This window comes from Phalacrocorax aristotelis, chromosome 6 (genome assembly GCF_949628215.1).
Source record: "Phalacrocorax aristotelis chromosome 6, bGulAri2.1, whole genome shotgun sequence".
In the NCBI taxonomy this organism is placed as follows: Eukaryota; Metazoa; Chordata; class Aves; order Suliformes; family Phalacrocoracidae; genus Phalacrocorax; species Phalacrocorax aristotelis.
In genome coordinates this window covers 52,564,144-52,591,180 of record NC_134281.1, presented here as the reverse complement: position 1 = coordinate 52,591,180, position 27,037 = coordinate 52,564,144, and the positions used below count along the sequence as shown (strand labels likewise).

Here is a 27,037-nt window from a genome sequence, read left to right as displayed (position 1 = left end):
CCAACAATATAGGTTTAAGTAACTAAGAGTGTACCAGAATATTAAAAACACAAGAAACTTGATGTTGGGGGGACACAGGCAGAAGTTACTTGATATTGGAGCTCTTTATGGAGTTCATGTCTCGCTGTTTCTGCTTCCATTCCTGGTGTGGCTAAGTAGCAACTGTTCCTTTTTGCTCATTCCTTTCAGCCATTTCTCTCTTGCATTTTCAAATGTTTTTCCATTCTTTGTTTGTCTTTTATTATGACAGTTTTCTGCTGTTTGTTAAATTAAGAAATTCCACTGAATAATTGAAATCTAATTTGATTTAGTTATCCTTGTAATGGAATTTATGATACTTCATGTAACATCATTGTAGAAATTTCTTTCATTATTGAATTTCACTGTAACTAGACATTATTAATCTCTTATTTGGCTCGGTTTATATTTTGAATTGTCAACTTAATGGGGAATTTGTTTTTTGCTCTTACTAGTACAAAATCATAAGTAGGTTGAAAGTAAAGAAGAAAATTTCCAAAGGTTTTGGATGCATATAATCTAAATATAATAACTGTGTAGAAAGAAAAATGCAGAGAAACCTGTCAGCTTGTGCTATGCATCATGAATTTTCTGAATTGTCAGTATGAAAATAAGTTCACTTTTACGAATTCAACAAAATACAAAGAAAGATTCAGTAATCACTATTCTATAGTGATTTATGGTGCTTCCATAATACTAGATGTTCTTAAATGTAATTCCTGGCATGTTTTTTCAAGTAATAGCTGTTGGGCATTGGCACTGATGCCTAAACTCTGAAGGCGTTGTGTGGCTTTTGGATCCATAGATTTCTGTCTTTCAATATCAAAATTGGTTCACTTCCACTGTAAACACGGTAGTATACATTGTTTCCGTGGGTGAAGAATAAGTTTAACATGAACTCTGGAAACCATTTCACCCCTAGTGTGTAGATGAAGGTTATTCAGGGATTTGGAGCCAATGTAAGTTTTGAGTTCTGCTCAGTTGGTTAAAATTAAATAGCAGAAATAATTGTTTTTCACTGTGTATCTAATTATAAAATATATTTGACAATGCATTTCATAATTCATTAGCTGTAGTAATATCTTTCACTACTTGTTTTCTTGTGTCTCTTCACATATCTTCTGAGGTTTGAACGCCCCTAACGCATGATTCTGTTGTGAAATTTATTTGCTTGCAAATCTTTAGTGTGATACAGTGAATCACATAAAAATAACCAAGATATTTTGCATTTGAAACCTCAATTAGCATTTCACATTATTCATTGCTTTATAGCATACTGTTCTTTATGTTGGACACTTGTAAAATTGATAATTACTTCTTTAAAAAGTTGTTACTTTTTATATGTCCTGTTGCATTCTTCTTAATTTTTAATGAAATAATTTAAGTGTTTCATTGATGCCTTTGTCTTTTTCTCAACAGTTTTCAAAATCTTGTTAATGTGATGGCATAAACTAGTAAAGAGGCATTTGGATTACACCATGAATATCAGCAATGGTGATTGATACTATTCGAGTGGTGCAGTGAGAGTCTGTTGTATGAAATGTCAGAAGTTTATATTTCTTCTAGTTCTGCAATGGTAAGTTTTTTACATTTTGTACTAAGTTACTAATAAATTCTTTACTTGTTTTGTAAGGTGTATTTCTTTAGAAAGTAACATACCAGCAAATCAGTAAAGATTTCTGTCTTATATATAATTTCTAATGTCCATTGAATTCAGCTGTAATTACTCACCAAAGTGTACCGTGGAATTTGGTTTAAGTTGTTTTATTGGTATCCATTTGAAATGTCAGTTACTTATCCTTAATGCGTGCTAGCCTTAATTAGAACAACCTAGGTGAAACGGAATATCTAAATGACACTGTTTTTTGGGCTTAACCTCAGGTGAGATCACTCTTCAGAAGGTATTGAACTTGTCTGTAAAAGGGGAGAATATACAGGCAAAGCTGTCTATGTGGCAAATAGGTATAAACAACCCTTATAGACAAGACATAGTTACATGGGTTTTCTTCATAGCTTAGCACATAGTTACGTGGTTCTCTCTTCAACTCAACTATTGATGTTTTGCACATTTGCTGTTAGTCATATTATTTGTATATTCTCTTAAGACAGAGTTCATTGGACACCTCACACTTTGTCCTGCATCGTTACTTTTAAATGGACAGAATGGATGTTAGTACGATAGTAGTTCTTTACCTGTGTCTCCAGGAATACAAACAGTGCACCTTTCCAAGCATTCATGTAAGGCAGCGGGAATAGCTAACAAGCAGGAGAGTTGTAGCAGCACAAATACAAGACACTTTTGAGAACATTTGAAATTCCTACTTCGTAATTGCTTTTTCTTCATTACACTGTCTTATATAGCTGTATCCAGAGCTATACCAAGTTACACAAAATTATGTGCTGTCTTACACTTATCTAGAGCTATACCAAGCAATAATTTTAGGATACATTACTTTCATTAAGAAATACTGCTTGCATTATGAATACCTGAACAGATTATAGTAATTACTGTTAGTTGTCAAACAGAATTTTATTGCTTAAGAGGTGTACTGGTCTTGTCCTCTTCTCTCTTTTCTGGTCTAGGACCATCTGATACCTAAACAGTTAATTTGTGAGAATTTATGAAACAATTTTCCTCTATTTATCATTTGGAGGATATTTGTTCTAAATAACATGTAAAAGGTTTGGTTCCATATTTAAAATTTTAAGTCTTTACATCATATGTCAGTTGAACAGGTTTGTATAATCTGGAATTTGGGAAGACGGAAAAGGAAAGGTATGCCATTATGTCCAAATGTGAATCTATTCATTATCGTGGATATTATGACAGGTTTGTGGTGATATGCAGTTTGACACATTGAACTTTTAAAGATGAAATGAGCAGAAGGATAAGACTGAACTGACTTCTATTAAAAATGTTATTTTGAGTTTGGGTAAATTGAGTACTCCTACGTTTCACCCTGAAATCTGAAATACAGACACTCTCAAACTGGATGTTTTAAACTTAGCTTTGAGTCTGAATTTACTTAAATCCAATGTAGGTGGTGATTCATCTCACCAACTGTATGAAAAGTTTAAAAATGGGCAAGGCTTGGGAAACAACCTTTAGTACCTCAGAGGAGATTACTGACAAGATAGAGCCGGGCTTTTTGTTGACGTAGATGATGCAAAAATAGGGGAGGCCCCACCTGGGTTTAAGAAAAAATATTTTCACTGTAAGGACAATTAAACACTGGAACAAGTTGCCCAGAAAAGTTGTGGAATATCTGTACTTGGAGTTTTTCAAGACTCAGCTGGACAATGCCCTGTGTAACTAAACCTGAATTTAGTCTTGATGTTCATCTGAGCAGGAGGTTGGACTAGACTGGCTCCCGAAGTCCTTTCCAGCTTGAACGATTTTATGATTTTGATTCAGGCATTTTCTTTTAGTTCATTTTTACTATTAGTGACTGTAACTATTTTTACTGGTGTGATATTTTTTTTTAATCCCCTGTTAAATTAGACTTGCAATTCTGTGTTGTTACTTACGAGTGATGTGGTTTTGTTCTAAGCAACAGGTGAGCAAGCAAATACAATTTTAATAGTTTCCTTTTTAGTATGTGAAGCTACGTAACTGGAATCTGTTATGTTAACAATGTGATTTGATACCTCTTATTTGACCAGACAAAAGTAAATAATAATACCCGTACGTTAGATCATATGTACAGTATGTAAAAATAGTATATTTTAGTAATGGAGCCTAACTGGAACATTCCAGCCTTACATAAGGCATAAATATGGACAACATTCACACACAAGTACTAAAGCCAGAACGACCACAAATATCAAGTCAGCTCCTTTGTAGCTTAGATGGAAAACTTTTTTAATGCCCTGAGGAAATGCCACAGAAAGAAGTGGTATTAATACATTGAATAGGCCCATTCAGTTTTACATTAGGTATAAATGTGACAGTATGTTCTTCAGAGTTGTTATGTCTGTAGGTGTCTTTTAAAATATTTTTTCTGACTGTTTTTTTCACATTTTTTCAAAGGTTTCCCAATGAGTGGATCATGATGAACATACTTTAGGGACTTGCCATAGTATGGCTGCTTCTCGATCTACTCGTGTTACAAGATCTACAGTGGGTTTAAATGGTTTGGATGAAAACTTTTGTGGTAGAACCTTAAGAAACCGTAGTATTGCTCATCCAGAAGAGGTTTCACCCCATCCTCAAATACGGTCAAGGTCACCAAAGAAGAGACCAGAGTCTGTGCAAACTCAGAAGGGAAGTAACGGTGGAAGAACTACTGATTTGAAACAACAAAGTGCTCGGGAGTCATGGGTGAGCCCTAGAAAGAGAGGGCTGTCTACTTCAGAGAAAGATAATGTTGATAAACAAACTGTGGAAAATTGTGAAAAAAAGCAAGCAGAACCTGTTTCACCAGTTTTGAAAAGAATTAAGCGCTGTCTACGTTCAGAGGTACCCAACAGTTCAGAAGAAGACTTGCCTACTAAAACAGAAAAGGAGTCATTGGAGCATAAAAGCTTAGTGTCGGACAATGATGCAGTCTCCACAGGGACTAAACGCGCTTGTCGATGTCTTATATTGGATGATTGTGACAAAAGGGAAGTTAAAAAGGTGAATGTCTGTGCAGAAGGATTTAATAATTCTGCAATAGTTGACGAGATTGCAAGTTATCAGACTGTCAACGGTGTTGGTGAGAGAGACTCAAATTCTCTTAACTGTGATGACTGTCAGCTTGATGGGAACACTAAGCAAAACAGTGCTGGTTCCTGTATGCCCAAGGACAAAACCGTAGCAGAGAATGGAAATTCATTTGCCCATTCTTCGTTGTTGCTTAATAGCAGCAAGGAGGACAGTGTTGTAGACCATTATGTGCCTTGCACAAACTCTCAAGAACAGGTAAAGTTAGAGGACCACAAAATAATAAATGACTGCTTGCCTGAGGAGCATGCTAATCAGGCAGATGAGCCAGCTACAGGGTCCTTTTCTGAAATCCAGTCATCTTTGTTAAGGGATTCGGAGGAGGAGGTAGATGTTGTAGGAGATAGTAGTGCCTCTAAGGAACAGTGTGCTGAAAACACCAATAGCAACCCGAATACTCATCATGACAGTGCATCAATCTCAGGTGAACCTGAACCACATTCTTCAGTGCTGGACTGTGTATCAGCTCAAATGACATCTATGTCGGAACTTCAAGAACACAGATATACATTGAGAACTTCACCACGAAGGGCTGCCCCTGTCAGAAGTAGCCCTACTAAAAATAACTCTCCTTGTAGAGAAAACGGACAGGTTGAGGAAAATAATCTTAGTCCCACTGAAAAGAATGTACCTGTAGGTATTAATAATATCAATGGATCTCCCAAAAAGTCTGAAGAAGTTAAACAGAATGAAAAAGAGAGAAATTGTAATACGGGAGATCATGGGAGTGATGGACTAAGAAAGCCACTATCTGAGGCTAGGCTTGTTGCTGGATATGTACCATCTGCCAAAGAGAGTGCCAGCATCCACACTGCAGAGGATGATGAGGAAGAGCCTGATGTGTATTACTTTGAATCAGATCATGTGGCATTGAAACACAACAAAGAGTATGTGTAACTATGGTAACCATGAATTCTGCTTTTGTTTCTTACCAAAAATATATAAATTAATACATATTTAAAGTATTTTCACAAAAATTTAAGGGCTTTATAATTTTCATACTCTTCGGTCTTCATTTTTCTTCCTTGTTTCTACCCCAAACAAAATTAAACTCTATTTAATATGCAGTATGGTACAGCAATGTGGTTTATACATTTCTAGCAATATGAATTCTTTAGCCAGAAATTGTTGTGGTTTTGTTTTTTGTTTTCATTATTTTTTTAAACACATCTGTTATCACTTTTCTCTAACAAACTAGCTGGAAACAAATTAAGAGGAATTATAACTCTTAATTAGAGTTCAGTTATTTATCAGCATATCCAATAGGCACAGCACATATGGCATATGGAATTATTCTGTTGTACATAGAATTTAAGTGTAGATACGTATTTTCAGAGTGTCATGGGAAAGACTTATCTTCCTTAAGACAATAATGATAAATTGATTAAGTTCAGCAATTGGAGAACTTTCTCCAGAGTAAATTATGTCTATATTGCTGTTTTTATTCATTAAATATAAATATATATGTTCTAATTATTATTAGAAAAGAGCACTATTTTTTTTATATTAACCGTCTGAATGTTTGTGAGTAGAGCTGTGGTAACTACATTTGTGGTAACTGTGAAAGAGATTCTTGAAACAAAAGGGCAATTTTCTCAGTAAAGGAAGTTTACATGGAGAAAGTTTGTCTTCACATGACAGTTTGGGCCACAGTTTTTGTTGCACAGCCTTTGTAATGCTGTTTTGATTTCTATGTTTTGCTGTTCAGTAGATGTTTGACTGGGTTTTTAGCAGAAGTTTGGGTTTTTTGGTATTGGAGCTGCATTTTTATAATGAAATTTTGTTCAATGTTAGTTATGAATACATTACTTTAATCAGAGAAAATGGTGAATTAGAGCATGGTTCAGACAAACTATGATTTCAAAACATCAGTAATTCAGCCATCAGCCCAAAGTGTATGGTCACTTTTTCTGGTAGATAGAGAGAAGATTGCTGTTTCCTAAGTCATAAATGGAAAAAATGACAGTTGTTTTTTTGGATGTTTTTGTATCTGTAGGATGCCTGTACTAATTATGTTAGTGCAAAGATACGTTAGTCACGTCTCTTTTTTATTTTTTGTATTTATTAGGAAAAGTTATAAACATCAGATTAGATTTGTAGAGGTAGCCTCAATTTTTACTTCTTTCAAATTAAACATGTCCGAAATGCAGGTTTTAAAAATCAAAGCATGCAATTGAATCTAAATATTGTAAAAATAAAAGTATTTTTTTCTATTCTTATAATTAAACACAGATCTAAATTGTTCTTGAAGAATTTCAGGAACATGCCCTAGTGTTAGCTTTTGAATATACGCAGTTGCTCTGAAGATACGACTAGTAGTTGTTCGGATTGGCAGCTTGTTAGTGAGACCTTATTGGGGAGCTTTTGAAATTGCAGCTAGGACTAACTTGCTGCCTGAATGCAGAATTCCAAAAGAAACTGCTGTTATTTTTATCCTATCTTATATTTTACTGATTTTTGGTGGCAAAAAAGGTTAAAGCTAGAATTCTCTTCTCGATCAAGAAAGAATAATTCCTACTTTTCAGAAGGGAACCATGCTACTGAAGGCAGTGTTAGCTGGATTTTTTTTCCCTTTTAAAAAATGTTGATATAATTGGAAAGTTATGGGCAGTCTTTTTTTGATGTTGTTGTTGTTCTTTATATTTGCAAGAAAATAAATCTAGTATTCTGATGGTTCCTCATGATAAGATCCTTCTAAAGAACCTAAGTCTGTATTTTGATGTTTGAGTGTAGTTTCCTTTATCCAGAACTTAATAGTTCAAGAGTTAATTAAATGCAGTGCACATCCTTTTTCAAATTTTACAGTTCTTGATAGTGTCTTAATTATACTTTCGTTTAATCTCATTTGGTGCTTCTTTTCTAAAATGTAAAACTTTAAAAAAAAAAAAGCTTTAGCAGAAATGTTTTCCCTGATTAGTCAGATGCAAAGAATTCCAGGGTTCCCATGCTGTCAGATAAAGGCTGTTCACTTTGCCTGATGTATTTCTGGCTATGCGAAGTACGCTGGTCTTCTGTGTTTCAGTTCTCCAAATGGTACACAGCTTTGGTTTTCTGTCTGCCATCAGTTTGTGGTTAAACCTGTCTTTATGGATGATTTTTTCTCTGGTTTATATTTCTATTCTCTTTTAAAAGCAAATTCAGAGAGACATTAGTATCTTGACTAGGTTGAGGAGGCAGACTCCTCCAAGGAGGCATTAATATCATTCTCTGGATGTTCCACAGCGGGGGAAAAAAAGATGTATTCCTGTGTTGTAGAAGCAGTTTGATATGTCTATAAACTTACATTATTTCTTGTTATATTACGTAGCTTGATGACATACATATTCATACAGCTGATTTTCACTCTCCAAGAAATTATTGTAACACTGATAAAATATGAACATACTGAAACCTTCAGCAGCTTTTGATAAGACTTGCTATTACAAAATCAACGAAATGTATGTTCTGGTATTTTTGTGTGACTTTTGTTGCATTTTGAATGTTGTCATGGTTAAACAACATTCATATATTAATATTTCTGGGAAAACTGGATGATACAATAGGAAAAATAATCATCACAGAAAGCAAATTATGGAATATTATTATTCAGAGAGAAGGCTGAAATGATAGACTTTCTGCAGTCTCTTTAATAAAATAGGTCCCTCATACAAAGACAGGTCGGAGGTCTCTAAACAGAAATTTTATCGCAACATAGACAGTGCTGTAGATAATAGCAGACTGATCTAGGGGGTTGTATAATTGTGAAGTATTGTTAATGTTAATTTTTCTGTTACTACACAAATAATTTGAATTTTTGAGTATTATGGTGCCTCTCAGAAAAATATGTTTTGATGCATATTTGAGAATTTTGCTTACATGTTCTAGCTCTAGAGTGGTGTGGTATACTGTGATATTTTTCTTACGCTACCTATTAATGTAATACTTAAACATAGGGAGAATTCGTACTTTTTTCAGAGAGTAGTTTCTACTGTCCAGTAGATTGGTCTGTATTCTTAGTAAGTAACCAAGAATGAATTCGGCTTTAAGTAAAAATCTTATTTCGTGCCAAAAGTTGAATGCTGCAGCTAGTTCATCTGCAAAATAGAAATATAACAAAAATCAATTAGAAAGTTCTAATAGGCATTTCTGATCAACTGCAGTTTGGTATTGCGCATAATTGTGTTATTAAAACATGTTGTGATAGTGCAGTGAGCATACAACCACATTTATTAATGAAATCCTCATCATATTTTACACCAGATTAAAATATTAAATGTTTTGAGACTTTTTTACTGCCAGCATTATTGCTTTATAAGGTTTTGTAAGATTATTTCTATTTATAAATACTTACCAATGGAAGACTTATAAGTGACGCAAAATTATTGCGGGACTAAAGATTAGTTAAGAGTATTTCTGTAATGATAGAATCATGTTTTATAGTTATATAAACTATCCAATAAACACTAAATAATAGAGTTCTTAATTTGCAATTTGCAAGACAGAGTGCCTTGGGCATGTGCTGCATCTCTCTAGTAATAGGCTTACTCTAGGAGCCATTGAATGTCAAGTACATTTGTCAAATTTGTTATTCTTTCTCTGAACATAGTTACCGTGCAGTCAACCACAGCATCATCCTCGTGAACAGCACTATCACAGTGCAGTCCTCATTTAAATAATGCATCCTGTGGAAAACAAAGCTTGATTTCTTTTGGATTGTTTCCTTGAATCATCTTCTCTCCTGATTTGCCCGATACCTGCTTTTCTTTTTCTGCTTGTGCTCTCACCGCCAAGAGTCCTCTTGCAGCACCCTGTCCTGCAAGAGGGAGTGTGAGCTTTCTAGTGCAGAGCTGCTTCCCTGCTGGCTGGCTTGGTGCCATGTGTGGGAGGGTGTGCTGATGGATTGACCAGAGAACATGAAGATAACAGTGGAATTCTGCTTGCCTTTCTCCTGTGGAGACAGTAGTTATGGTCTCTCCACCTTCCCAAACTGCCAGTTCTGAGAGAATGTACAGGAACTTGTCTTTCAAACTTCTTTGATCAACGTGGATCAAAATTCTTGGGGGGAAAATGCACAAATTAAAAAAGAAATAAACACAAACTTACTATTTTAATACAGGAAAAGGTAGAAACCTATTTTCCCCCCTGTTCATTTCGAAATGCTTACCATTTCTAAGGATCCTCACTAGTAAATTCATCTGAACTGGGAAGTTAAGTATTAGCAAATAATAAAAATGGTTTTGAGGTGTAGGAAATATCAGTTGAAAAAAATTATCAATTGCCATAGGCAGTTCATGGTCCTGATTTAAAAAAAGAGAGACAAAACCAAGGAAAGATGGGGTAGTCACATATTCACCTGGCACAGCTGTGTGGAGAGTGAGGCTCTGGCTGTGGTTTTGCCTGTGCACACAAGGGGCACTTAACAAAAGCAGAAGTGGCAAAGTGTAGTTATACCAGTTGTCCCACCAGACATATATTACATTGGTATAAGGAATAAATTATATTAACATAATTGCCCACTTGGCAGGGATGTACAAGTATTTCACTGAAATATTAGAAAGCATCATGATGGCACCAAGAAAACAAGAACATAGTGACTGGCATGTGCTGTGAGACTGCGAGTATATTTTCTCTTCAATTTTAACTAACCTAGCTTGAATTGGTAACTCCATTACCACTCTTAATTATTTGTTCTGGTCTTATGTGAATTTTTGACAGCATCTCCATCATGAACTACAAAACTGGCTGTCGGTATCTTTTCAGAAAGGAATTGTACAAGCAGTACATATTAATGCTTGTTTTAGTCTCGGCATGAAGTTCACTTCAAGATGGGTGTTTCTTTGCTACTAGAAAGCACTTTTATGCTATTTTGCGAGGAGGAAAGATCCTACTTTTTGGCTTCCTTTAAATTTTGTTCTTGGTAGAAATAACTGGTTAATTTTTAATTTTTTTGTTACTGCACATCATTATTTTGCTTTGCGTAGTTGAAGGTGAAGATGTGCTGTTGTTTTGTACAACAGCCTTTGCAAGTTTTATGCTTCATAAGCCAAGGACCAACCATGTGTGTCCATGGTTCATTATCATAGTGCATACTAATAAAAATATACCTTTACCTCATTTTCTTCCTTATTTCTAACTTCTTTTCCCATTCTTTACGCAAAAGAGATTGAGTGAATAATTCTTCGTGTTGCTGTTAGAACATTCAGCTTCTCATGATTGCATATCATGTTCTTGTAATTCAGTTGTAGTCTTCAGGCATTGCTGTAACGGAATACTTGAGGGAATATGTTAATTTGTTCCTATGGCAGGAGTATGCACCTTAATAATTGGGGTGTGTGTTTCTTGGGTTATAGTGAAACCTGCATAAACCAAGGTGGAGTGAGTTGAAGGAGTTCCGTAATCTGTGTGGCCAACTTGGTCAGATTGCTTTGTTCAGAGGATTTCTGTACAGTTGGGTCAGTTTCACGGTAACATGGGTTGCTCCTATTTTGCCTCTGGAAGAAAACCCTTCTGAATGGTTGCTTTCTCCACCATCTTTTTAGAGAGAACATCTACATGAAGCTACTGGATGAATCTGTGTGGTATCTTCTCTCAGTAAAGGAACTGGGACCGTTCTCATTTGAGATGATGAAAAGGGAGGAGAAAGGGTTGGGGGTGTGCTGTCAGTCTTCCTTTCTTGTGCCCGTTGTGAGAAAAACAATTTCACTGCTATTTCCCCATGTCATTCCAAGCCTTGACAATAGAGGAACGACAGGGACCTGTATCTTCTTCCCTACTAAATGTCACTGTCCTGCAGGCAAATACTTTTGAAAACGCTGTTAAAGGAAGGTCAACAAAAGGCCATATTAAAATGTGTTAACTGGGGGAGGACTGATGGATGGTGTGTTAACTTCTCGAGTTGACAAGACTGAAACAAGTTACAAGTTTGTTCAGAGGCAAAGAGACCCAATTGCTACTAAAATTTTTGATCACTTGCTGGGAATGTGGATATTTGACAAAGGTGCTTTTGTGCAGCTAATATTAGCTCCTGCTGAGTGTGGTGGACAGCTCTTGACAAGAATAAAGCCTATAGAAATATATGAGTGGGCATTCTGTTCCCGGGCAGAGTTAAGAAAGAAAGTGGCATCACAGTTTCATAACCAATAAAATACTCTCTTTATAGATAAATATGATTATAATAAAATAATAGTTGCTAATGCTTGAAATAAAAAATCTATAGCCGTGAAACTTAGAAGAAAGGTGAGATTAGAGTCTTTTGCATCCAGACAAAGACTGCAGTAGGGTTTTCTGTGTAGATTTAGGGTTTGTCTTTTTTTTTTTTTTTTTTTTTTTTTTCAAATTTCCTTTAAAAGCATGTGCCTTTTTGGCTTAGTTCTATTTTGTTTTAAATAGGTGTGTATTTTAGCCTGAGGCTGGCTATTCAGAAATTGTAGTTTTTGTTCTGTTACTGGCCCAGTAGACTTGCAGAAACCACTTTATGTATACTTTAGTTTTCATGTTAAAATGGAGATGCAGTTTAATTATTTACTTATCTCAGAAGTTTTTTACAAGGTCTGAAGTACAAATATTAAATATGGATAGAGAAAATACAGTAAATTACATGTAAAGAGGTTAAGCTAGAGTGGAAAACAATTTCATAATGAGTTGCAGAATTGGCTATAAGTAGATTACCTTGGTCATAGTATCTAAGCATTAGGTAAGGAAAAACCTACCATGTGCTGCTTTCTTCAGGCAAAAAGGGCTTTTATAAGTTCTGACAGGAGTTGATACATGCCCTTAATTGATGATGCCCTTAAACTCTTTCCTAAGTTTCTGAAGGGAAATCAGAGAAGGGCCACTCTTAATCAGTTTCTTCTGCTTCCTCGTTGCTGTTGTGCGTGTTCTACAGGTCTAGTATTGAATCCCAGCGCTCTTCCCTAGTGCAGTAACAGATTTTTTAAAATCTCAGATGTGCATCAGAATAATTTGTGAGAAACTCTACAGTGTCAAAATTACTGTATTGTGACACTGGCAAAGATTTCGGGCCAAGCTTAAAAGCTTGGGAGCATTATCTGATATTTCTGAACTGAAACAAACTCCAAACAGAATAAAACATTTATTTGAAATGAGAAGATTCTGTTTGATCTGGCTTAAAGATTTCTCCAGTAAGTCAATCTCTTACTGCCTGGGGTTTCCCTTTTCCTACAGTAATTTGCAGTCTTACAATAAACATATTTAATATCCAATACTTTCTTAGCTTAGGATCTAATAAGGGATTTTTTTCCTGAATTGCTGTTGGTAGAGCAAAATCCAGAGCGATAAATGATTAGGTATAGGAAAGCAGGTTTTAATCTGTACTTTGCTAGAATGCCAGTAGATGGCATTAAAACAAAGACTTGCTCGAATCCTAATTACTGATACCTATCGCTCTTGGAAGTACAAAAAACAAGTTTGTTTTAAGGTAGATATTTTTTCTACATATATTTTAGCCATGTTTTGTTACAAGAAGTGTATCATACCCACAAGAAATAATCGATATTTCTCATATAAAATTTAAATTGTGGCACATACATTTTTACCGTATAATCCCCCAAATTAATGTTACTATACTTTTTATTATATTGTGAACTACATTCGCACAACTGTAGAAGTGTAGTTAGTTTCGGGAGTGGAAAGTGATGACCACCAGCTGCACGGCATTTTATCAGTCAAGAGCGGATAAGTCACTTCTTTTTTTATTAGGGATCAAAGTACATGTCTTTGCAAGGTACTAAGTGGTGATTGTGAGGCAAGTATAGTTGACAACGTCACTTTTTTTTTATTTCAAGTTATTTCTGTGAGCATCCAGACAGTAAATTACAGGGAACTCTGATTTTATTATATACATTACAAATAAGTTTGTGATACAGTTTTCCACTGTTAGTGTCACCTTTGTTACCTGCGAGCTTTATAAAACTATTCTATGTATTGTCAACTTTTTAAAAAATACTGAATAGAGTTTCATTAGTGATCTAACTATGATAAATATTTAAACAAGGGAAAAATTATTGAGGTAACAATGCAAGTGTCTTAAATCCGTATATGGTTCATGCTAAAAGCAAGTAATGAACATTTAGCTATGTGTCTGTAAGAGTGTCTGAATACTGTGTGAAACTTTGAGGTGATCAAAGTTGCATGAGTTTATACATATAAGTAAATGTGAGAAGGTTCATTATGTCATTACTTCAGAGGTCATTATCTAAGGTTGAAAAAGATTAAATAAGGACTAAACTTGGGACTGGCAAGGACTTCCTTCCATTTCTTTTCATTTGAGGGGAGAGTAGAAATACTGCTGTTTCTGAGTCTCTAGTTTAAAAGGTGAGAAAACATGTTATAATTATGTTGGATTATTACATAAGGAGGGTCCAAGGAATAGTGCACAGCAGTATTTTGTGATATCTCTTGCTAATTTCAAGTTTGTGTGTACATCTACCTTGCATAAAGATACTTAAGATGGAATTTCTTTTTTATGGATAAGACCAGTGGCAGAAAATTTCCTCATATGTTCTTAAATGTTTGGGCATTAAAACTTTGTAGGAGGCTTGTTTTTAGAGGAGGCTTGGCATTTTTGTGGTGTTTGGTGAACATTACCAACAGCCACTTTTATATCTGCCCCTGACATTGTCCAACAGGAAAAAACTGATGCTTGACATTTATTTAGTACAAGTTAACTGAAAAGCTCTTTTATTTATTTTATTTCATCCGCTGATCTGAGTTAGCTACCTAAAAGTTAAAATCTTCATTTCTGAAATATCAGTTTCTCACATCACTCATTCACTTAAGGCTTAAAGTACAGTGCCTTCTTCTCTTGAAGGGAAAAGAAACCTTCAGAAGCCACAGGGGGACTAGCCTCCCTGACTGAATGACTCTTATTGTAATATTTAAATAAATTTATTTTGAAATGCTGAGTGGTGTTGCCTCTTATACAGGTTAGCGTTAAGTCATTTAGTATAAAAGTTAAGAGTAAACTTATGAAACTTGCTATTCTTAAGGCAGATAGACTCCAAATACATTTAATGCTTTCTAAAGCTTGTGGTTAGTTCCTGATGCAAAGAAAACAAAATCAGTGATGTAACTCTTGGTACTTAGATCTGGAAATGTAAACAGTGGTATCACAGGATGGAAAGAATGGGGGGGGGAAGCATCTTGAAAGTAGATGTCAGAAAACTGGATCAAAATGGAAATGGGTCTCATTAAGATACTAGCTATGCTATTTTCAACCCTTATCGCAGACAAGAGAGGAGGCTGCTCTATGTCCCTAATCATTATTAGAACAAGGTTCATGGAAATGAATAGTGTAATAAATAATTGCTTATGGCAGGAATTCCAGAAATATGGCTCTGCTGTATGATAATTATTTTATGAAGCAACCCAAAAGAGTGAAGTAGTTATCACTGCAGCAGAACAACTGAATCAGCAGGAATCCCTGCTGATCAGTATCAGTCTTTAAGAAGTGGCTTTTCTTTTTTAAGTCTTGGTCAAAAATATTGGTTAAAGTGTCCTGTTGGAATTTAAAAGGATGTGCAGTGGTTTGGAGAGAATGCAGTACTGCAGCAAATCTGAAGTACCTGAATAGAGAATATGCAAACTGTGTCTTTCAGGATTAGTATTCTCAGTTTTTTCTTGGCAGTGTAAGACCCTAAAGTGCACATTCTCATGTATTTCAATAATTCTGATATTTCCTTGATAAAATTGCACTCTTACTCCTGGGCTTCAGAATATATTCATTCATAAAACTGAATATGGAAGTTAAATAGCTCCAACTTAATACATTTCTGTAGTGGAGGTACAAAAAAGTGCCAGGAAATCCTTCTGTCTGAACAGTTTGCTCAAAATGCCCCTTTTTTCTCTTGAATTATTTCATTATAATAGTGCCATACAGCCACAGATCAACATCCCATGACATGGTTTTGAATGTTCCTGACATTCTTGTAATGTTTTACATATTTCCATGAAGACCAGAGGTATTGCTTCTGAACCATTTTTCTTCAAGTCCGTATTATCTCACTAAGGTCACATGAATGTTTTAACGAGGGAAGTAACTGGAGTTCAATATTCTCTTTTTGTTCGTTATTTCTCCCCAAATGTAATTTCTTCTCTTTCCGTTCAGACTTAATTATTTAAGCCCACCTCATGAAGATGATGTCTTCCCACACTTTGTGTTTTATGTGTATCGTAAAACTGTTAAATTAGCGCTTAATCTAAATCACCAACATCTGGTCTGGTTGCTTTTTTCTTCTATGTATGCAAATGTTTTAAATGAAATTATTATTTTCGTTCAGCTTAATTTGGAAAAGAATGTACTTAAATACAATTTGATTAAATGAGGTAAAATGGCTCAAGAAAAGAAAGGCAGGTATTTATTTAACATCTTAGATGCAAATTTTTGTGTGTGCTGCTGAGCCTCTGTTACCGTGACTGGAGTTAAGTACAGAGTCTTGTATAGAAGTTTTGGCACCTGCTGATAGAAAAAGGCTTCCTATTGTCCAGGTTAAATCATCTACCCATATATAATTAAGCTCTTGTGTGTTCTTACATCTGTATCTGCATCACACACCTTAGCAGCCTGCCTACGTTTTGTTTCTCTGGAGCGTGCAAGGCAGGCTTCTGCATCAGCAGTGTTGTCAGTCCACTTGAGCACAGACAGAGGCTGCCCAGCGCAAACCTAGGCAGTAATCAGGTGCTATTTGTAAAATCTAAGTAAAGATCGTAATTCTACATATGACTGTTCCTGTAAGCCTGTAACAACGTGAATTGTGCTATTGTCTCAGGCCAGTTTTCATATGCCTTCACTACTTTTTGAAGTTACTTCTGAAGTTGTTTTTTTGCCTATTCAAGAACAGTCCCATTAATTATCTTGCTTTATGCGAAGTTACTTGGTTTGGAAGAAATTGGAGCACTTTCCCAGTAGTGAAAATATTCCACTACTGTTCCAATAGTAATAGCCTATATAACAAGCATTTTAGGTCTTAGTTGCCTATAAACCTTGAAGATGTGCAGGCAATTTAAATAATAATAAATTCATAACAGAATTACATCCTACTGTTTTTAAACAAGCTCTCGATATTTTAGTTTCAGATTTCAGTACATATGGCTATATTTTGTTTTCAGATATTACATTGGAGTGGAAAGAAAATTACCCTTTTTCATGAGGAGGCAGCAATTTAATGTCTAGGTGGAAACTTAAATATTTGATGGTGCAAAGCCTGTATTTTGCCTTGAGGCTGTTTACTTCCCCCTGCTTAAAGCCTTACCCACTTACCAGTGCAGTCAGTTGAAAAACTTGCATTAGCTCAGTAACCTCTGGATCTTTTCTGTAATACATATGGAATTCATCGTGTTAGGCTTGTCTTTGTTTTAGCAATGAGAGAATAGAAAGAAAATTTACTGAAGTAGCATAGTAGTGAATAGGTCTTACCTGATTTTAGTATACATTAAGGTTGCATTTTGCACTGAACTAAAATACAGTTGTAGTATTAAATGTCAGAAAACATTTTCAAGAAAAAAGTTGATACATAATAATTTGCAACAACGGGCCATGAGTAACTACATGATTCAGAAAGTGGCCAACCGTAACTGTAAAGCTAATAAAAGGTGTTAAATGTCATTACCTCTTTTTTAAAGGCTGTGTTAGAATATTGTATGATTTCCTGACTCTGAGTTAGCTTTATAGAAAACGTTTTGGGAAGCATATGTCATTGGCTACAGGTATGTAGCCACCTCAGTGACTCTGAAATGTATCTGTTAAATAGAAAACCAAAATTGTGTGTGCATCTGGGATGGCAGGTTTGAGGGAATGCTGACATTTTCATTCAGCTTCTCTATTCTTTGAGGAATAACTTTTGTATGTATTTATTTTGAAAATTACTTACTCCTTGGTTTATCATTACATTTCATAAATGATTCTTGTATTCTGCTCAAAGGTGAGATTTCTATGAAATGTTTAGATACAGTTTCTAACTCATTCCTGTCCAACCTGTGGGTGGCTGAGCGAAATGTTAAAATTCTGTGGTAGTCATTTGTACTGGGGTAGAAGAAAGCTAATTTTGAAGTGGAAGAGAAATTAGGTCATTTTCTTTGTGTTTAAGTTTGTAAGCAAAGCGTGTTGGTCATAGCTACTGAGAATGTGAGTAACTTGTCCCCGATACCATATTTTTTTAGCTAGTATAGAATTTACATTTAAAGGAAATCACTGGGGATTTTAAATACATATTTTTAAAACGTGTTTACAGAAGCTCATCTACTACTTAAAATAGATCTGATAAATTTTTAATGTAATTAAGTAAAATGTCTATGAACTGTTTCGGATAAGCTATGAAATCTTGTAGATAGATACTAGTAGATAATCACGGCTAGTATTTAGATTGGGGGGTTGTCACTTTTAAAGACAAATTTAGTGAGATGTTTTCCTTTGTCTCTGTAGTTATCAGAGACTGTTACAGACGATTGCTGTACTCGAGGCTCAACGTACTCAAGCAGTTCAAGACCTTGAAAGTTTAGGCAGACACCAGAGAGAAGCACTGAAAGATCCTATTGGATTTGTGGAAAGACTCCAGAAGAAGGTATTTCAATGGGGTTTTCTTAAGTCTTACTCGGAATTTTTTTAATAACTAGTAATTCATCATCTGTAGAAATCAGAGAATTCTATATATATTTGAGTAAACATGGAGTTTAAAATCCTTTCTCTGCTGAGCAAAAATGGCCCTTTGCTTATTAAATCCCTAAGACCTAGTCTTCAATGGTTTTACTAGATATGCTTTCTTTTTTTTTTTTTTTTTTTGGTATGTAGAAATATTACCTTTACATTTCTAATTCTAATGTAGGCATTTTAAGACAACCTGAAATCTACAGGTGGCCAGAAGTACTTCACAGTAAGGCATCAGATCAAGAATTCATAAATTTTCTCATCAGAGAAATTAAGAGTTGTGCTGTGAGTTAATTTGGTAAGGTACTTTTTAAAAGAGCAGGAAATGTAGTTCATAGCCTGAAAATGAACTCTAGAAGACATACCTGAGTTCTGGACAGCATAATGGAATATTGTCTGATGGAGGAGAATTAATTTTGATAAGGAAACATTTTCTTTTCAAGCTTTAAAAAATTACAGTAACAGGGATACTGAAAAAATGTTTACAGCTTGAATACTTTTTTGCTGCCACATCTACCAGTGACAAACATGCCCGACTTTCTAGTTGGGTAGCAACATGTTATATTTCAGCAAAGAATGAAGTAGGTATTTTATGGTGCTCTTTTCCTAGGTTTGTAGAGACCTAGGTTTAAGGAAAGGTCTAATTTAAGCCCATTGGTTTCACTACTTGTCTTTCCATTAAATTTTCAGATGAGTTAATAGCATGCATGATATAACAGTGTTGCATTTGATAATCATATTGGGAAACTCTAATGCTAGTCAAAAGTATCTGGTGTATTTTTGTCTCCAAACCAAAGGAATGATAAGGTTGACCTTAAAGTGCTGAGCTTTGCAACAGTTGTGTTCTGGGCAGAAGATAGCAAAATCAGTGTGAAATATACATTGATTTCTTCGATGGGAGGAATTTAGGTTTATCAGATAATAGAACTCCAAGTCATGTTAAGAAAGGTACAGATCCTGGGCAGACAGTATGTTCAAACAAAATAAAAGGCAGGTACTGAAGTCAGAAACACATGATTTCAGATGTGAAATACACACTTTAAAGTGTTATGCTCAATAAGCCACCATTGACCGTGCCGCTGCATATTTTATATGCACTGTTGTGTATTATTCTTGAAAGGTATCTTCTCCTTAAAAAGAGTGTGTGCTGCTTTGCACTTCAAAAATTCTGATTCTGAATTCTGCTGTTAGCTAAAAAGCAGTGTCAGGTTTTCATAACTTTTCAGGATTCATAGTTTTTGTTTGGATATACAGTGATTGCATTAAATATTGCTTTTCACTTTTCACTATTTTTTTTCAGGTCGATATGGGTCTTCCATACCCTCAGAGAGTTGTTCAGCTCCCTGAGATTGCCTGGGACCAATACACCACTAGTCTTGGAAACTTTGAGAGAGAATTCAAAAACCGAAAACGTAACAGTAGGAGAGTGAAGCTGATTTTTGACAAAGGTAAAAGGGATTTGGGCATATGTTACAAGAAATAAATGACCAGTGTGGAGGTATAATAATTCCTTTTTTGTATTGCTTGCAGTAGGTATACCTGCAAGACCAAAAAGTCCTTTGGATCCCAAGAAGGATGGAGAGTCTATTTCATACTCTGTCTTGCCTTTAAGTGATGGTCCAGAAGGTTCTACAAACAGTCGTCCGCAGGTAGCTGTTCCAAAAGGAAGGATAAAATTTTACAAAATTTACTTTAGGATTTTTTTTTTCTTTTTTTCATAAGAGTATGTGGGTAATCTTAACTATTGCTTCAAATGTTAATGTTGGTGATGACATTTCATTCATGTACTCAAATCAGAGAACTTATTTTAGGTTTAGGCAGATTTTATTTCAAATTTTCTTGAGTTTATTTGGGTTGATTTCGGTTTTACTTAGGTAATAAAAGGGCTAAAATCAAGTTATCCTAACTGTACTGTTTTTAAACATGATTCCATTTTATATGCTGTATTTGAGCAGATGATAAGAGGACGACTTTGCGATGAGACCAAACCTGAAACTTTTAACCAGCTGTGGACTGTAGAGGAACAGGTAATGGGAAACTTCCATTTTGTAGCTGTGGTAACATACATGAGAATGAAAGTAAATTGTGTAATAATGTTTAAAGCACTTAAAAGGTCAGAGTCACATGTATGTAGATACTCATCTTTTGACAACTCATACCTCTGCTAGGAAAGATGTATTTAATTTTTTCTTTCTGATTTAGAAAAAACTTGAGCAATTGCTTTTGAAGTATCCGCCAGAGGAAGTAGAGTCCCGACGGTGGCAGAAGATAGCTGATGAACTGGGAAATAGAACAGCGAAGCAGGTAACAAGTAAAACACTTGCAGAAGTAATCCCTTTCCTTGACTGTTTTTGTTTTGGTTTGGTTTTTTTTTTAAAAGACTTTTAGGAAGGACTGATATGTGTTGAAGAGAAACCTGGATATGATCTCTTAAGACATTTATTTCTGCTTTGAGGTTTTTTCTGTCAAAAAAATCCCAAAACCCAACCAAAACAACCAGGGAATTAAAAAAGAGGATTTATTTTTTATAATGTTCATAATTAAAGCCATAAAGCTTATTTTGCTAGAAAAATGATTTGACTGCTTGGGATTGTTTGTGGTGTGGTAGTAGTTATGCCAGTCACTGTATCCTAGCAGTTGATAGAGATTCACAGATTTATTTGTAGATGGCTGCTTTTTTTGAAATAGCAATAAATGAAATCCAGTATCTTTTCTTAAAAATGTAATAGCAGGCCCTGCATTTCACTAATAGCAGTGCGACTCTTATTCTCAATCTCAAATATAGAATTTTAGAAGTGCCCCAAAGCCTATGACAAAGCTCCCAGACCTAGATGTTGGTTAGATTTTGACAGCATGCATTTAATTCTCTATAGCAAGTACAGTGACACCAGCTGGTCTCCGATTGAGTTACGCTGGAGTGCTGAATTTCCTGCACCTCAATACTGTAGAATGGGCAGACATTTTAATACATGTGGACAGAAGAATTAGTTCTGTACTGGGGCCGAGATCAACAAAAGGACACAGATGTGGAGACACCAAGTGTTTCTGCATCTAACTTACTGGGATTTTTTCCCCTAAAATGACATTTCAGTGATTAACTGCACTTTGCAGTGATTTGTATCTCTCTGGGATTGCCAGGGTGACAGTGTACTTCCTCCAAATATTCCACTAATTTTTCAGGATTCTGCACCTGTTCAGGAGTGAAGTCCCACTACACTGGGGGTGCTTATCATCTTAGGCACTTGCCCATACTATACCCCATACCCTGCCACACATAGCTATCGAGCCTTGGGACAGATCTCTGGATGATATTCTTAAATTGCTTATTAACCATAGACAGAGCCCAAACAGTCTGCCAAAGCAATATCAGCAGATATATCTTAACTACCCAAGGATGTTCAAGATACCGAAAAGTTCTTTTAATGAAAGAGGAAGTGTTACAGAAGATGGTAGCTAAGGTGCCATTCTGTATTTCCTCCATAAAAAACCTCTCAGAGGAGGAGGTATAACTGTGAATTGTATCCTTGAGGTGGTACCCGACGCGCAGTAACGGCTTCAATATAAACTTCAAATACCAAATAAAATTCAAGGCCAGTGTTTTAAAAACAACTCTCCCAGGCAAAGCATCACTAGTCACTGCAGAGCACAGCAGACCACAAAAACCCAACACCAATCTTTAACAGGCACAGCAAATACAAGAGCATGGTGCAGATCAGATAAACTAATATTGAGAACAGTCTATACTGTGACCGGCAACTGTTATTATCTCAACCCTTTGTGCCCCATGTTGCGTGCTAAAAAGGACTGTTGTGGTTCAGCCCCAGTCAGCAACTAAGCACCACGCAGCCTCTCGCTCACTCCCCCCACCCCTGTGGGACAGGGGAGAGAATTGGAAAAGCAAAAGCAAAAAAAAAAACAAAAACTTGTGGGTTGAGATAAGAACAGTTTAGTAATTAAAATAATAATAGTAATAATAATATAAAAAGGAAAAGGGAAAAAGAGAAACCCAAAACACAAATGATACAAGTACTCACCACCCGCTGACTGACGCTGCCGGTCCCTGAGCCACGATTGCTGCCTGCCTCCCTTGGCCAGCCCCTTCCAGTTAATGTACTGGGCATGACGTTACATGATATGGAATATCCCTTTGGCCAGTTTGAATCTGCTCTCTTAGCTGTGCCCCCTCCCCTCCCGGCTTCTTGTGCACCCGGCAGAGCACGGGAAGCTAGAAATGTCCTTGACTAGTACAAGCACTGCCCAGCAACAACCAAAACATCGGTGTGTTATCAACATTATTTTCATACTAAGCCCAAAACAGCACTGTGCCAGCTGCAGTGAAGAAAATTAACTCTATCCCAGCTAAAACCATGACTTTTCTCCATTTTGACCAGAAGTAAAAAATGCTGATGTTCCGTAAAAGTATACTTAAGTATTTCAATATACAAGATTACCTTATCTCTGATCATACCTGTACTTACAGGTATATTTCTCCATACCTGAAAAAATTAAACTACATGCTTATGTATTAATAAATAAAATTTAGAAGTACTTTATGTATGCTATCTGCCTAACTTATCTGTCATTGTTAGGAAAGAATAAATTTAGCTTCAGTAGGTACCAAGCTACTAAAATTTTTTCCTTTCTATTGCAAGTTTTGCAAGACTTCCTGTGTACTTGTAAACAAGGGTAGTGGTTTTTTTTTCCCTGAAAGGCACGGAAGAGCCTGGAACTATTACAAATGCAGCATTGCAAGATAGGTAATGATTGGCATAGTTATTACAAAGTAGAAAATGGGGATTTCGAGTCCCTGTTTCAATGTAGCAATGCTGGCAAAACTTTGAAGTGAAGGCCTGTTACGTTTCATTTGACATTTAATTGTCACATGTTGTTTTTTCTAGGTTGCCAGTAGAGTGCAAAAATATTTTATTAAACTAACTAAAGCTGGTATTCCGGTTCCAGGAAGAACTCCAAACTTATATTTATACTCCAAAAAGGTGAGACAATTTTACAGCAGAAATTCTGTATTTCTGTTTGCATTTATGTGCAAATTTAGTCTAAATCATTAATTTTCAATAGATTTAACCCTTGTTTGGTGCTTTCTTAATAACTAGTTCCACCTTGCATGTATTTCTTACTTTATTAAGTAATCTTTTTCTTTTGCCGTTAGCACTGTAGAGTGAGTTGGGTGTTACTCTAGTTTCACACCAACGTCTGTTCATTACCTCTCAATCGGATAATACTGGGGACATGAAGTGTCAGAAAAGAGAACATAGCAGTCAGATCGCAGGCTGAACTAACAGGGTTGAATGATTGGTCTTGGGGTATTTTTTCCTCATTTGTAAGTTTATTTTAATTGATCTAGAAGAGCATAACGAGAACCCTGTTGGAAGAGGGAAAGGAGCCCTATAATTCATATTATATAGTCGTCTGCTAATTAACAAAAACAAGATCATGTATAACTGAGCATACTGAACTAGCACAAATGTAGGCTTAAGACTGAAATGTCATGCCTTTCTTTGATTTGCAACATACATGACCATTAAAATAGCCATACATGACCATTAAATGGCCATTAAAATATGGTGTTTTTCCTGATCTTGGAATGGCTCAGAAGAGCATAAGGTCCCCAGAAGTATTCTTAATTTGCAAAAGAAAAGACTCAAGATTTCTCTGCAGACTAGTCATCTATTTTGATTTTAATAATGTGGTATTCTTGGGTATGAATGAGGACCCTAGGTATTTGAAGAGGTCAGTCTCAGGTTTTCTGTGGCTTTTGTTTGTTGGATGTTTTTTTTGTTACCATTCTGTTTACAAAAGTCCTTTAAAACCTGTTAAAATGGCATTTTGTAGAGTAATATTACTTTTTTGCATCCAGGTGTCCCTTATGTTTTCTGGTTAAGAATAGAGTAAGCTTTACATTGGTCTTGCAAAAAGACTAAATTTGCCATTTTAGTCCCTTGAAAGGTTGGGAACAAAAGTTACTGCCAGAGGGGCCTGACAGAAAGATCTACCACAGCTCATCTGTAATGATTTAAAACCTTACACACCCTCAGTTGTTTCCTAGTATTCTCTGAAGTTGCTGCAAACAATGAGTGCTCATATCAGAGGCTTTCCAGTATGCCATCCATCATGGTAATGCCATTTTACTTTCACCAGGATTTTAATCTACTACTCTGCTCTATAAACAGCACAGGGAAAGTGCAGGCATGTCTCTGTCTGGCGCCTTGTCTATTGGAAAAGCTCTTTCTGGCAGAAGAACCAAAAAAACAGCTGTAAACGTTGATACCTTAAATAATGTGGTGAGATTCATCTGTTAGAACTCTGATTTACTTGTATGGTTTATCATACTGTGGGGCTAATGTCAGAATTGAAAATTTAGTTTCTAAAATTATGATCCTTTGAGTTCTGTATGTCACCTTACCATTTTAAAATAATTTACCTAAACAACTAAGTCCTCTTAGTTTTATATGGAAAGACTGTTATTACAGAATGAGAGCAATGCTGCCAGGCAGCAGATCACTGTATTTGATAACTAGTGGGAATATTTAATCAGTAATGTGGAATTTTAACCATATTTATCACTAATTTGAACAGTGATCTGTAAAGTTCTTTAACCCCACTGACGTGCTTACAAACACAGCATAACCAAGAGTGAAACATATTTTTTAAATAAAATTCTCAACATTCTCATACTAGGATGGTAATGCTACCATCCTACAGGTTTTTCTTAGGCTTATATGTAGAACAAATCTAATACTTACATCTGTTTTAACAGTATGATTCATGTTCTTATTACCAAGCCGTAAGAGTAAGGTCATTGTGCCCTGGATTTTATTAAGGTCACATCTCCATTTTATATTTGTGTCCCATGTAAGAAATAGAGCAGATGAAAAGATCAAACAAATATCATATGTGGGGGAATTGAGCTCTCAGTCTGCTAATATAGGTGTCTACTTAGAGCACAGATTGACAGCATTGTACCAGGCTGTAGTTTTCCCCAGGTCTCCGATGGAGATAACGTGATGTGGCAGAAAGGAAACGCATGGGGTATTGGAAGCCTGGGTCATGCTTAACCTCTGCTTGTCCTTATTTTTGATATTGGGTATGCACATATGCTGTAAACTGTGGTACCTGCTTTTTTGCCAACAACAGAAGTATTAAAACTGGATGCTGATACTTAAAGCACATATCTATGGAAGAATAAAAAACATAGATATATTTAATGTAAATAGTCGTGTCAAAAGGGATGCTTCGCAAGGAAGTACTTGCATATCTCCACGGGGATTGCCCAGGATGCTTTTTTAAAATGGTTGCTGGGGAGGTGAGAAGCCTTATTCAGTTCTTGAACATCTTGTTGAAGTTACTGTGTATATCTCCTCATATGACATAACGTCTCTTCTGATAAGTGATACAGGAAATTAAACAGGATGCATCAGTTTATTTTCCTGTACAACCATCATCTGCTACTGCTGAAAATAAAACTGAATCGGAGATTTAGGATTCTAGTATCCAGTTCTTCAATTATGGCTTATCATTTTCAATTTAATGCTTATATAATATCATTAGTGCACCTGCTTTTAAGCTTAATCCAGAAGATACATTTCCCACAGGAAAAATGATTTTTTTTTTAACTGCCTGCTTTAATACAGTATTTTAGTTTATTCTTCTGGTAGAATCATGTTAAAAAGAATTGAAATCCTTAGTTAAATTCCTAGGTCACAACTGTACGCATAACAGTGGTACTGTTTAAGTGTAGACAGAATTTTTCTTTCTTGATTTCCAGATCTAGTACTGAATGCAGATGTGTTTTCTATCAACAGAAAATTTAAATCTCTGTGTCAGTTCAAGCTGAAATGCCGCCTACCTTATAAATGGAAGTATTTTGCAGGGGTTGAAATCTTGAAGGAAAACAGAAAAGCAGCAAAACACACGAAGTCCATGATCATAAAGTAGAAGGTGGAAGCATTCAGCACAATGGATAGTAATTACTCTTAGAACAAAATGTTTATTTTTATTCTGTGCACTGTAGTTCTGCAGATCTGAGTTACCAGCTTCCAATTGTTATTACAGACTTCATCTCTTCCCCTAAGAGTGAATGGGGCTAGTCTTAATTCCTTTTCTGTCTAAGAAAATTTTTGTGATCTTTGCCTTTACTCTTTAAACTGTGCACAACTGTAAAACATTGCTAGATACCTCTTTAGAGGTTTAAAGCGTCTTTAGAGATAAATGATTGTAGTATAGTATTACTGGTTTGTAACTGATTTAGAAACTTTTGGGATAAAAAATCTTGTGTAAGGAGAGGAACTATTAACTATTGTAAATACTCCTTATGCTTTATCTGTATGACAGAAGCTAGACACAGTGTGAGACAATCTCTCTTTTACAATTATTAAAAAAAAGAACTTTTCATACTTCTGAATTTTGATTCACTGTTTTCTTTAAATTGAGGAATGTAAGATTTGACATTTAAGATGTTGAAATGCTGGTCTGGAGAGTAGCTAAGTAAAAAGTTGAGTCAGTTTCATTCACCCTAAATTCTTCTTTTTTTGATATTTAATATTCTTCCATGGGGAATAAGTAATAGGGACTGAGTGCCTTTAAGTAATCTATTTTAAAACTGCCGTACATTCTGCACCTTCAGACAGCATTAAAGTTGGAAGGTTTTAGATATACAC

At 35.5% G+C, this 27,037-nt stretch overlaps 1 protein-coding gene across 4 annotated transcripts in view; it reads left to right on the top strand.

Annotated features, from left to right (window-relative positions):
• ZZZ3 (zinc finger ZZ-type containing 3) overlaps positions 1-27,037 on the top strand; it is a 60,678-nt gene that overhangs the window by 24,724 nt on the left and 8,917 nt on the right. For 2 of the 4 annotated variants that reach the window (XM_075097895.1, XM_075097896.1), the window contains exons 2-9: positions 1,438-1,594; positions 4,049-5,610; positions 18,141-18,279; positions 19,663-19,810; positions 19,893-20,011; positions 20,318-20,389; positions 20,565-20,666; positions 23,261-23,356. In XM_075097895.1, the coding sequence (XP_074953996.1) occupies positions 4,100-5,610; positions 18,141-18,279; positions 19,663-19,810; positions 19,893-20,011; positions 20,318-20,389; positions 20,565-20,666; positions 23,261-23,356 (2,187 nt within the window). In that variant the 5' untranslated portion in view covers positions 1,438-1,594; positions 4,049-4,099. Of the gene's footprint in view, positions 1-1,437; positions 1,595-4,048; positions 5,611-18,140; positions 18,280-19,662; positions 19,811-19,892; positions 20,012-20,317; positions 20,390-20,564; positions 20,667-23,260; positions 23,357-26,182; positions 26,266-27,037 lie in introns of those variants that run through there. The other 2 variants (XM_075097898.1, XM_075097897.1) reach the window with 2 other exon arrangements.